The sequence below is a fragment of the Phaethon lepturus genome, unplaced genomic scaffold (assembly GCF_000687285.1).
Source record: "Phaethon lepturus isolate BGI_N335 unplaced genomic scaffold, ASM68728v1 scaffold17214, whole genome shotgun sequence".
NCBI classification, from domain to species: domain Eukaryota; kingdom Metazoa; phylum Chordata; class Aves; order Phaethontiformes; family Phaethontidae; genus Phaethon; species Phaethon lepturus.
This window is the reverse complement of record NW_010532907.1, coordinates 1-11,544: the sequence shown is the minus strand read 5'-3', so window position 1 is coordinate 11,544 and position 11,544 is coordinate 1. Positions and strand designations below refer to the sequence as shown.

The following is an 11,544-nucleotide window of genomic DNA, read 5'->3' as shown; positions in this document are numbered from 1 at the left end:
CTGCTGAAAATTTATGTTGTCGCACTTTACAGCGGCAATGGAACAACTGTAAACGTTAGACAATAAACTTATTTAATTAAGCTCTCTCCTGTATCTTCTCTGTGCAAGACAATTTGAATCCAGTTTTTGATGATTTCTAACATGCTTTGTTAGTAAGGTAGATCTGGGAGGCTCCTCTCTTTATCCTTTCTCCCCCTAGAATATAATTATGATCAGTTTTTAGCAGCCTTAATTAAAAAAAAAATCTCAAGATTCCTCCCTTTAAAATCATTGAGCTTTTCTGCTCAGCTGTGATGACTTCTTCCTTTCGGTTTCACATCTTGATCGCTTCTGTCTTCTCTCACACTTCACTTGAAAGTAACTTTGCGTTGTTTGTGAAAGTAAGAAAATCTTAAGCAAGTTTTCTGCTTCATTTCTGAGCTAGAGTGGTCCTCCTTACTATGCGTGCTCATCCAAATTTATTTCAGAGGCAAGACTTCAGTATTAGCACACGTTTATTACGACTCTTGGATCCTAACCTGTAAGCAGGGGTGGTTCTTTACATAATTAGCAGCAGCTGACTGTGTGCAGACGTACTGAAGGTTTCATTTACCCAGAAGTGATTACGCTGAACTAAGGTGCTGCCTTGGTATGTGGATGTGTCCTAGGGAGGGAGAGAACTGCAAGGCTGGGCTATTGGGGCAAGCCCATACCTTAAACAGAATCCTACCCTTCTGGTTTGCACCACTGGCTGTTCTGTTGTTACTGTTGTCATCAGAGTCATTATTTTTTTAGATCAAAAAAATCAATTTTCTCTTTCTCCCAGCCCTAAGTAAACTATTCAGAAGGAAGCAACATCTTCAAGTCTAAATAAAAGGAAGTTCCTGAGACACTGCAGCTAGAGCACGCACACTGTGTCCCTGTGCAGCTGTTGCTGTTCCTGTTGCAGAACACCACCCACAGCTGATAAAATAAGGCTGCTTGTGGACCAGGGAGAAGTGCGCTCTTTCTGCTGCCTGCCTTGTTTTGAGCAAGTGGTGTTACACCACCAGCTACAGTTACTGAAGCATCTTCCTTGTACTGAAAGGAAGTGCAATGATGAATATAGTGAGAAATCATAGAATAGTTTGGGTTGGAAGGGACCTTTAAAGGCCATCTAGTTCTGGCAATGAGCAAGGACACCTGCAACTAGAGCAGGTTGCTCAGAGCCCTTTCCAACCTGACCTGGAATGTTTCCTGGGATGTGGCATCTATCACCTCTCTGGGCAACCTGGGTGAGGGTTTCACCAGCCCGACTGTGAAAATTTCTTCCTTCAATCTAGTCTCCATCTACCTTCTTTTAGTTTAAAACCATTACCCCTTGTCCTGTCACTACAGGCCCTGCTAAAAAGTCTGTCCCCATCTTTCTCATAAGCCCCTTTCAGTCCTGGCAGCTGCAGTAAGGTCTCCCCAGAGCCTTCTCTTCTCCAGGCTGAACACCCCCAACTCTCTCAGCCTGTCCTCACAGAAGAGGTTTTCCATATTCAATAAGCCATTCTGAAAATTAAACAGCATTTTTATTATGATTATTCTGTCAAGGCTTGATAGGTTGAGCAGTTAGAAGAAATGCTTTTGGTCAGTTACATAATTCCAGATAAAAACATGAGAATCATTCCTACAAATACTATTTTTTTTTTTTTTTTGCTCTGCAAGTAAAGCAAAGGACCTTTGTTACAAGAAGAGTTACACTTCTAAGCCATCTGCATTGGGCAGTTTTCAACTAAATTTCTCATCATCTAGTTTTAGAACTTCATAAAAGGGACTTGTAGCGGTTTTTCTGCTGCACGCTTCAGGGCCAATGCGTAAGTATAAACCCTGGCATCCACTGCCACATGTTCTTCTGCTATGAGTTCTGAGGGAAAAAAAAAAAGATTGTTAAAAATTCTCTACATAAATTTAAGCCCTTTACTAAATTGAAGGTGTATAGTACTCTGGATACAAATTCTTAATGCTAACACCTAGTACTATCACTGACTCTTTTACCTGGCCAAGTTGCTCACAGGTTTTTGTATATCTAAGATACAGTATTCCAGGATGAGAAATGCCATGAGGAGCTATGAGAAGAGAAGCTAAAGGTTTCTTGAAGCTCGTGTTAGTGCACTGAACATGTCAGAAAGCTCTTACCATCAATTCTTTGCAGTAGGTCGTTCTTTGGAAGTGAAAGAACTTCCACAAATTCTAGGAGAGAAGAAAAGAATTTCATGTACCTTTAATTTAGCAAACAGTAGAGAAAGTCCACCTCAGTGTCCTGTTTCTTACAATGTGGAAGGGGAAACAAACTGGCTCAAGTGCTCACCACCACCCAAAAGTTGTGAGCCTTCATCTGCCACAAAAAGGCTGATGAAACAGGGGCAGGCAGTTGACTGAGGTCATGAAAAAACAGGTTTGACAGAAAAAAACTGGGAAAGAGCTGGGAAAAACAGTGTGGCCGACACCTATGGAGGATCAGAATCCTTTGTATAGGAGACCTTCTCCCTCCTGAGAATGGAAAATAGGCTGTTGAAGGGGACTTTCATTTGACTTATATTGGCTGGTACAGTAATGGGCTGCAGATGCATTTGAAGACCAAAAGAGCACAAAGGCAAAGGGTTTGTTCTTGATGAATTTGTGTTGACTTACACCTCCCCGTCAATCTGAATTAGCTGTCTTTGGGGCTTCATCTACAGCTGTTGTGTTTTCAGTAATTTGTATTTCCTGACATACTGGTGCTATAGGTGCAATACTTGAAGTTAATTGATGCCATAATGCCTCACAGGAATTTTCAGGTCTAGGCCAAAGCTCATCTCATGCATGTTTGATTACGGTCAGGAGATTAACGAAGCCCAAATAAAAAAGTTTTAACTGACACATCAAGATCACACTTGACCTTACTGTCACTGTGAGCACAGCTACATAACGTACCTCCATCATCTGCAAGTAAAAATAAAAAAAGTAGTTAAGGATTTTAAAATACACTTGAGTTTACAACTAAAAAGCATTTTGACAGCTGACTGATCATGAATGACACTGTAGTTACTCCAGGGTGAAGCCACAACTAAGAGGAATACCCAGGTTCACAAGGGCTTACGGCCCTCGCTGAAGTTTGGCACCTAAATTTCTCATTCTGGGTGTGCCAACACCCAACACTTAACATCTAAGGCTCCTCAGTGAATTTAGCAAAGAAACACAGCTCTGCTTATCTAGACTGCAGGGTATGATTTGAAGGATGTACAGTGTCTAAATCAGCTGGGACAGAAGAGATGCAGTGGTAGGAGTAGTTCTTTTAAACCCCTTGTTTTGTTATCTTCTCAGAATTTTCAAATAAATGGTACAAAACTCACCAAGTTTTTGCTTAGGTCTTGTATTCTCAGCCTCATCTCCATTAATGGTGACACTCACAATGTGTGTTGTGCTGTTTGACAAACCTGGGTCCAAGCAGAGAGCTGCCAACAAGCACACATACAGGTTAATTTTTCAAAAGCAGAAGTCAGGCACATTTTAACAAAAGCTTCCACAGAAATGTAGCTGATACAATAGGAGAACATGTATTTGGCATACATTCATGCTGGAAAAGTTGTGAAGAACGTGTGAAAACAAGCTTTTAAGAGAAATGTTTCTGTAACTCTCAGCTCTTTTACAGATTCCTTGTAAGACTTGTTTTCAGCAGCTAGGTTTACTTTCTGTTCCACAGTCTGAAGATTAAACTAGAAATCCCTTACAGACTTCCTGAGCCTGTTAAAGTCTAATTTTGCTGTCACCTGTCTCCATCTCCCTCAGTCCCCAGCCTGCAGTTGTACCCAGTCATCAAGGGCCAAGTCTCAACTCTAATGACATTTACGTGAAACCGTACGTAAGCTGCACCTACCTTCTCCAGTTTTATTTATAATCCTCCTTTTGCCTCCATTTTGTTTTACGTAGGAAGCATTGCACTGGCAACAATCACGTTCCAAAGGATCTCTGGCTTTACTCCAATTATTCTCTCCTTTCTTCTTTCCGGCTGGAGAACCCGAGTACTGTCGCCTCCCCACAGCTGACATGCGGGTGACCTCCACTCGGGCTGCATCATGCAGCTGTTTTTTCTACCTAAGTCCATGGATGTTGTTCACATTAAGTCCAGCAATTTTGACCTTTATACTAAAATGCCAAATCAGTGCTTGAATAATTGGGCTTTGTGTAAAGGATCTTAATTAACAGCAAAGTTTTCTCATATAAACATCAAACTGTTACTTTAGTCCTGTATGTTTAACAGGACTTCAGCAACTGACTCATCAAGAACCAAAGTCTCATTGGTACAGCCACGGGATGCTACTCTGTGCTAATCTGCATGGACTTTTCTGCATAAGTTTTTCCTTTGGTTTAGAGCATCTTGTATCCGTAAGACACAGAATTAGCTTTGGGTGGGGAAAAAAAAAAGCAAAGACCTGGAGTACATTCAACGACTTCCCCCTTGTACCCAGTTTCTTCCTCCAACTCTCGCAATGCAGCGCTTTCTGCAGTCTCATTTTCCTCGATGAGTCCTGTGAGATAAATAATACACAAGAACAATTAAAAAGTTAGCACCTAACCGCAATACCCATCCCGAGATCTAATCCAGCTTTACAGAAGAGGTGAAACATCCTCACTACCCTATTTTTAGAGAGGGATAAACTGAGGTGTTAGGAAGGATTCCAGTTCCATGATTCATCATGCTGGTACCCATATCTTCATCCGATTATCTATAGAAGCATGGACCTACCCAGAAGATGGACTAGATGACCTTCAAAGGTCCTGTCTGACCCAAACGATTCTATTGCATTAATATTCTCATGAGAGAAAGAAGCCAAATGCTTTGGCTCTTACAGAAAGGAGGAGTGGAGGGAAATGTAATTCTACTACCAGACAGCGGTGCAAAATGCCTCCAATCTGCTAAAATGAACTGTGTTTATTTTGTATTCTTCATTATCATATTATTTTTGAATAGCACACGGACCTACAGAGACCACCACGGTTTTCCAGTTAGAGCTACTTCATTGACACTCCAAGCACACCTAAACACACTTAAACATCAGCTTTGTGTGACTTAATGTTTCAGTCACTTACCTGCAGGAAATTCCAAGCAATAGCTGTTAATTGGAGGCCTGAACTGTTTCACTAGGACAATGCAGTCGTAGTGGAGAGTTCTCTGTAGCACTGCTATCACTGCTACACCTACAAGCAGCGACAGAAGACTTGAGTACATAGTATTTCAGTATAGCAGAAAGTGAGTATTTAGTGCTAGGTCTGGAAAGGAAACCAAGGACAATTACTCTAATCATTAAAACAAAAAACGTTTAGATGCCTGCTCCAGAATCCTGAACTATGAATTTAAGCTCCTTACATCATGCGCAGTGAGAGCTAAAAGCCCAAAACAGGAACGAGAGGCAGATATACCAAGCAAGACCGAGCCTTAGCCCACCAGTAACTAGGAAAGGGCGCTCTCACCTGCAGAGCCCGTTTGGAAGCCACTGTATGGAACCTGCTCCTACACTTCTTTCACAGCTAAATCATGTCCCTCTTTTGCCCAGAGAGAACTGTATCCCTAGCCCCTAACAGCAGACCCAATCACCAGTCTGTGAACCACTCTGTATCACGGCATCCATTGTGTCTTTAAAATTACTCCACTGTTCTAAAGCAAATACAACGATCTTGGGAAAACACTCCTACCAGTAAGGTTCTGATTCTTCAGCACTGAAGTTAGCATCTCATTAGCACAGGCTTGCTCAGGGGTATAGCAAGCTCTGCTGAGCTATTTGTCCTGCATCCTTATTCATTCAGAAATAGATCATCTCTAACTCTGCACTGTGAGTTTTTCAGAAGAACTTTCACAGGAAAAAATGGAACAAAAAAAAGTCACCAACGTCCTACCATCAGCTGAAACACCCTTTTTGTTGCCAGTACGTTTTACAGTTTCCCAAGTTCTGTTTAACACAAAGAAAAGAACAAATGAATACATTAAAAGAAACAATATCCATTTTATTTGTAAGTTGTCTTCTACCCTTGCTGCTGTCATTTAAAAGCAAAATACTCCATCACACAGTGAGGTCCCATAAGAAGACAGCTGGTCTCAGGCAAGCTCTGTCATGTACCAGAACTATAAAATGTCTGTAGTATGATTTTGTTTTGCCTACTTAAAGGAGGGAAAGTAAAATAATTAATTAATGATTGTTTAAGATCACTAAAAATAAGAGAAAGACAATAAATGATTGTCACAGAACAGGCAAGTCTTATAAAAGTGATCCTGGACAAGTGAAAGATAAAGCAATTTATATATAAAACATGTCAGATTTTGAAAGACAGTTTTGTAACAAGACCACGTGCATTCTATCTTTTATCTTGCTTTTGAGTAAGGTTTACACTGTAAGTTATTGTGCACTCTCAGCTCAGTTACTTGAGCACATGGGGAATACAAGCTTCTCTCTCAAAAGAAGCAACGGGATGAGTAAAAAACAAAAATTCACCAGCTAATATGCAAGAGACAGGTGGCCAAGGCAGCCAACAGTGCCCTGGCCTGTATCAGCAATATTGTGGCCAGCAGGAGTAGGGAAGTGATCGTGCCCCTGTACTCGGCACTCGTGAGGCCGCACCTCGAATCCTGTGTTCAGTTTTGGGCCCCTCACTACAAGAAGGACATCGAGGTGCTGGAGCGTGTCCAGAGAAGGGCAACAAAGCTGGTGAGGGGTCTGGAGCACAAGTCTTATGAGGAGCGGCTGAGGGAACTGAGGTTGTTCAGTCTGGAGAAGAGGAGGCTGAGGGGAGACCTTATCGCTCTCTACAACTACCTGAAAGGGGGTTGTGGTGAGGTGGGTGTTGGCCTCTTCTCCCAAGTAACTAGTGATAGGACGAGAGGAAATGGCCTCAAGTTGCGCCAGGGGAGGTTTAGATTGGATATTAGGAAAAATTTCTTCACTGAGAGAGTGGTCAGGCATTGGAACAGGCTGCCCAGGGAGGTGGTGGAGTCACCATCACTGGAGGTGTTCAAAAAACATGTAAACATGGCACTTTGGGACATGGTTTAGTGGGCATGGTGGTGTTGGGTTGATGGTTGGACTTGATGAAAGGTCTTTTTCAATCTTAATGATTCTGTGATTCTGTGTAAGTTGTCAGTAGTATGCAAGGTCCAGCACCATCAGCAGGGAAAAAGCAGCCCTTAAGATGAAGAACCAGAAAAGCCACGGGATGGACTCTGTGATGATCATGGCCTAATTGCAGAGCTAGAACTTGCTTCCGCAGAGCATCTTTACACGGAACAGAAAATCCAAGGTAAACCAGGGTCCAATGTGCCCAAAAGAATTTAGAAGGCAAATATGATCCCACATGCTAGCACATCTGCAAGATTTTTTTTTTTTCTCTGAACAGTACAAACTATAAAGGAATTGCACAGTTACTAGATCCCATCTTGTGCTGAGTCTGTAATGCTCATATTCTCTAGCCTAGGGCTAGTCTGTACAACTGGGACCATTAAAGGAATCTGAAATGCCAGAGAGGCAGTTACCTGGTTTTACCAAAGGGATCAGTGTAAGTTGTTTCTTCAAGCTTCAACCATTTTCTTTCTACAATTACCTAAAATAAAGAATTCTCTGTTAAATACATTGTAAGATTAATCTCAAAGATATTTGGGGTCTAAGTGGAGAAACAACACAACTATTTTTGTATCCTTCTGAAGACAGAATCTCAGCATGAGAATACATGCAGAAACATGCAGCAACATTCCTGTAGCTATTACGGAAAAATAATTACTCCAAGTTCTAGTGCTGTTTTAGAAAAAAAGAATTTTACTGTCATGTGTCTCATCAGCCACACAATTAAAACCTGCAGAAGCTGGCCCAGTAGCATAACTTATGCTTTGTGAAATCCCCTATTTAGGGCCTAAGGACACTTTGCAGGATGTGTTGCACTGACCATACTCAGTTTTAGACTGAGTTATTTTTATTTCTTTATTTATTACTTTGATGGGCAAATAACATCTGCTTTTGCTTACAACAACCTGACTGTGGGTTCCCAGAAACAGGAAGAAAGAAATAAGATCAGCCGCTACTTTCACAGAAGAAGATATTCCAACATCAGACCATGTAGTGACTGAAGAGTTACAGAGCCACCTTCAACATAAGGGGCACTGACAGAGGCACAGTAAATACTCTCCTGTATTAATCCCACAAAATGACTGAAAAAAACTAAATAGCTTAAAATATGTAAGATCTAATTGCAAACTTCCAATGACACCAAAGAGTACAATATTGCAAAGGAGAATAAGAGGCCTTATTAAAAAAAAAAAAAAGAAAAAAAAAAAGAAAAAAATGTTACCTGCAAAAACATAGGTCTTAAGAGAAAACACAAAAAGCTTATAAAAATGAAACACTTTATGCTTGAGAAATATTAATTTTAAAAAGACCACCCAAGGGGAAAAGCCATAAATATATCCCAATAATGTGAGTCTCTTCTTTCCTGAAAAAGTTCTGTATCTTGAAACCTAAAGAAATTAAAACACTATGTTCATTGCAAGGAAAGAATGCTGGATAAAAGAAACTACATTTGTGTTATAACAACAGTGTGACATTGTTGCCAAACCTGCCTTTAACACCAAAGATTAACTTTCAAGAATTCACTTAAAAGAGAGCAGAAACAAATACAGGCAGTTTGAATTATGGTGAAAGTGCTCCTAATAAGCACACAGAATTCCCTCCAAATTCCCTCCTCAGGACCCGACGTTTTCTGATTCTGTGAAGATGCGAACACAGTACTTGAAAAAAAATCTTACTACCTCCTTACTAATGTCTGTGGAACAGCAATTACCTAAATTCAAACCCTTTCAGTAACTTTCAAAGAAGATACAATCGTAAATGTTAAGGCAACTCTTAGTGGTTCATCATCTTTAAGGACTGGAACACAAGGCTGAGTTTCATGATCCACTGATTTGTATAGTCTCTCAGATGTATCAGCATTATTTCTGAACATCGAAAACAGCCTGAACAGACAATACAAGAAACAGCTGCAAAATCCAAAAAACAGAAGCAGCTTAAAATAATGCAACACTGTAGATCTCTCTCTCCCCATTGACAATTTGTATGATTATCTTAACAAAGAGAAATGCCTCCTTTTTTAAACTGTCTGACCATCAGGAAGAAGTGTTTTGTCTATTGAATAGATTTTACAAACATACAGCATCTATAGAATTTCTTACTCTGCACTCACAAACATTCTAATCAGTCTCAAATAATTCTTATTTAAAAACAAAATGTGTCAAAACCAAGCATGTTATACCTCTTCTTTAAGGACGGATTGTCTAGCAGTTTTTGGAACTTCTGTGGATGTTTCAGCTGCCATTTTCAGGAATGTCAGGCTTTTCCCCTCCTGTGCAAAGTCCAGATTACTATAAAACAAAGTCAACATTTGCTTTCAGAGTAAAGTTAAAAGGTTCATTTCTGCATTCTAAATTAACAGATAAAACTTGGCAGAGAAAGTTAGGGACATACAATGGCAAGTGCAATTCACATTTTCAGCTCCACCCGATGGTTTCAGAGTCAAATAATTCAAGAAGAAGCGGAAGTTTGGGTATAATCCCTGACTTACATAATTGTAATAGTCCTATCAGCTGCCGAGCAGCTATGCTGGCTGAAGACACCCTCCTTAACTATTCAAAGGTCAGACACACACAGGGACAAAATTGATCCATTTCAGTCAAATTGTTTCATTCTGATCTGGGTGAAGTGCTCTGTCAACACAGCATTACCGCAAGAGGACTACACGCTCCACTGTGAAAGTGGGAAAAACTCCTTATATCAAGAGGATTTCAGTGGTAAAAATTGTCTGCTACCAGAACTAGAACCTACCTCCACCTTACACACATCACAAATACGTAAATGACTCAATCCTTCCCCCCAAAAAACAATGTCAAAAAGTCCCCTATGTGTTGCAAGTCTAGGTGGCACGTGAAGTTAGCGTGACAAAAGCACATCAGTCTCTCTTGCTGGGAATGATGTGGCTAACACCATGCAAAAGGCAGTTGCATATATACCCAAAGCAAGGCTTTGCACCTGCAGGTCAATGCCTCAGCCTCCATCCTAATGCTCCCTAGGAAGCTAAGATTGTCCACTCACTCTCTCAATCCATTTCTAGCTGAAAGGCACACCAGGCAGCAGAAAAATACGATGCGTTAGAGATTCACCGTTAGTCTCTTGTCTCACTGTGGAGCTATGGGGGCACTCTCAGCACAGAAAGCTCATTTCTGATAGTAAGTTGTAATACTGAAGTCCTGAAAATCAGCATGAATCATAAGCAAAAAGACAGTGCAAAGAAACAAGCCAGTTTAAACACCAGGAGAGATGAGATAATCTTAAAGATCTCTATCATTCTTAGTGCTGATGGTAGAAAACTTTCCACAAATTCTACAGGAATCTTTCCATTGATTTCAACTACAGTTAGGGGTGTCTAGCTATGAACAGTACCGGAAGTGAGTGATCACCTTCTCTGTCATACCCAATTTTAGCACTTCATTTTTTACTTCATCTTTATCCTTTTATAACATCTACTGCACATTTGTGAAACACTTAAGAGCGTGCAGCATCAATCAGCTTTCTTACGTATTAGATTTGCATTTAATTCCACTAAGTAGTTAAAAGAATGGGTGGTACAAAATATTTCTTGTTATCAGCAGGATTAAAACTAACGTACATAAATCCATTTCCTCAGTATATACACTGGGAAGGCTCTTTCTTAAGTCTTAAGACAACCTTGTTGGATGAAGTAGGTCATAGTAGGTAAATGTTCAAATTGTTTTTATATAACATAAGTCCTGAAAAGGAGCCCTGACCTATTGAAACCAATTCTGTTCTTTCAAAAATATGTTCCATAATCCTTTCTTAAAGCGATGAAGCTCCATCTTAAAACTACGTGGATTTACTTTATATATAGCATACTATATACCTTACTACTCTTTGTATGAAAAACTTCTCTAGAACCTCACTTCCTTATCTTCAATTTCTATCCCACGTTAGTTCAGTTAGCTATTACCCATTTGTTCCTGAGCCAGCAACGTTTCAGACTCTCTTCACTTAGGATTTAAGAGCTGTAGCTGGACAATGGCCATGGTCTCCTGCTGTAACTCTAAAATAAAAGATCAACCTTTCCACCAAACTCATGCAAAGGCAGCCCAGCCCAGCATAGCAATTCCAAGAGGTTCCTGGTCATCCAGAGGAAACAGTCAAAGGAGGCTCTTTGTGATGACCGAAGTATATAGCTTTAAAAACAAAAACCTCACATACCTAGCTGCAACAAATTCACCTCCTATGTTTGGAAAGGATTATAGCCTTTTTTTGATTGACAATACAATATCAAGAGAGTAGATAGTGAACCATATCCTTGTTAAATTTTTTTTTAATCGAGCTGAATAAGTCTTCCTCTTTTAGTCTCCACTCGCAGGAAATCCTGTTCCCTTGATCATACTAATCCTTCTACCTAAGTTTGCAAGTATCAGTGTATCTTTCTCAAACAGAAATCACAGAAATCACAGAAATACTAGGTTGGAAAGGACCT

General features: G+C 40.2%; 1 protein-coding gene across 1 annotated transcript; it reads right to left on the bottom strand.

The window, feature by feature from the left end:
- Nucleotides 1-1,513: 1,513 nt before the first annotated feature.
- Nucleotides 1,514-9,469, bottom strand: NUDT5 (nudix (nucleoside diphosphate linked moiety X)-type motif 5). Its single transcript, XM_010285016.1, has 9 exons — nt 9,274-9,469; nt 7,508-7,575; nt 5,881-5,933; nt 5,077-5,184; nt 4,419-4,514; nt 3,339-3,440; nt 2,920-2,928; nt 2,143-2,196; nt 1,514-1,870 (listed from the first exon to the last, which is right to left on the bottom strand). Exons 1-9 carry the CDS (start codon nt 9,400-9,402, stop codon nt 1,761-1,763), a joined length of 729 nt encoding a protein of 242 aa, XP_010283318.1. The 5' UTR covers nt 9,403-9,469; the 3' UTR covers nt 1,514-1,760.
- Nucleotides 9,470-11,544: the final 2,075 nt, after the last annotated feature.

Coding starts and splice junctions, on each gene's coding strand:
- NUDT5 (XM_010285016.1), bottom strand. CDS start 9,402: ATGTTGACTTTGTTTTATAGTAATCTGGACTTTGCACAGGAGGGGAAA. Junction 5,185..5,880: donor AAAGGGTGTTTCAGCTGATG/GTAGGACGTTGG, acceptor CGCTGCTTGTAG/GTGTAGCAGTGATAGCAGTG. Junction 3,441..4,418: donor AGTCGTTGAATGTACTCCAG/GTCTTTGCTTTT, acceptor GCTTGTTGGCAG/CTCTCTGCTTGGACCCAGGT.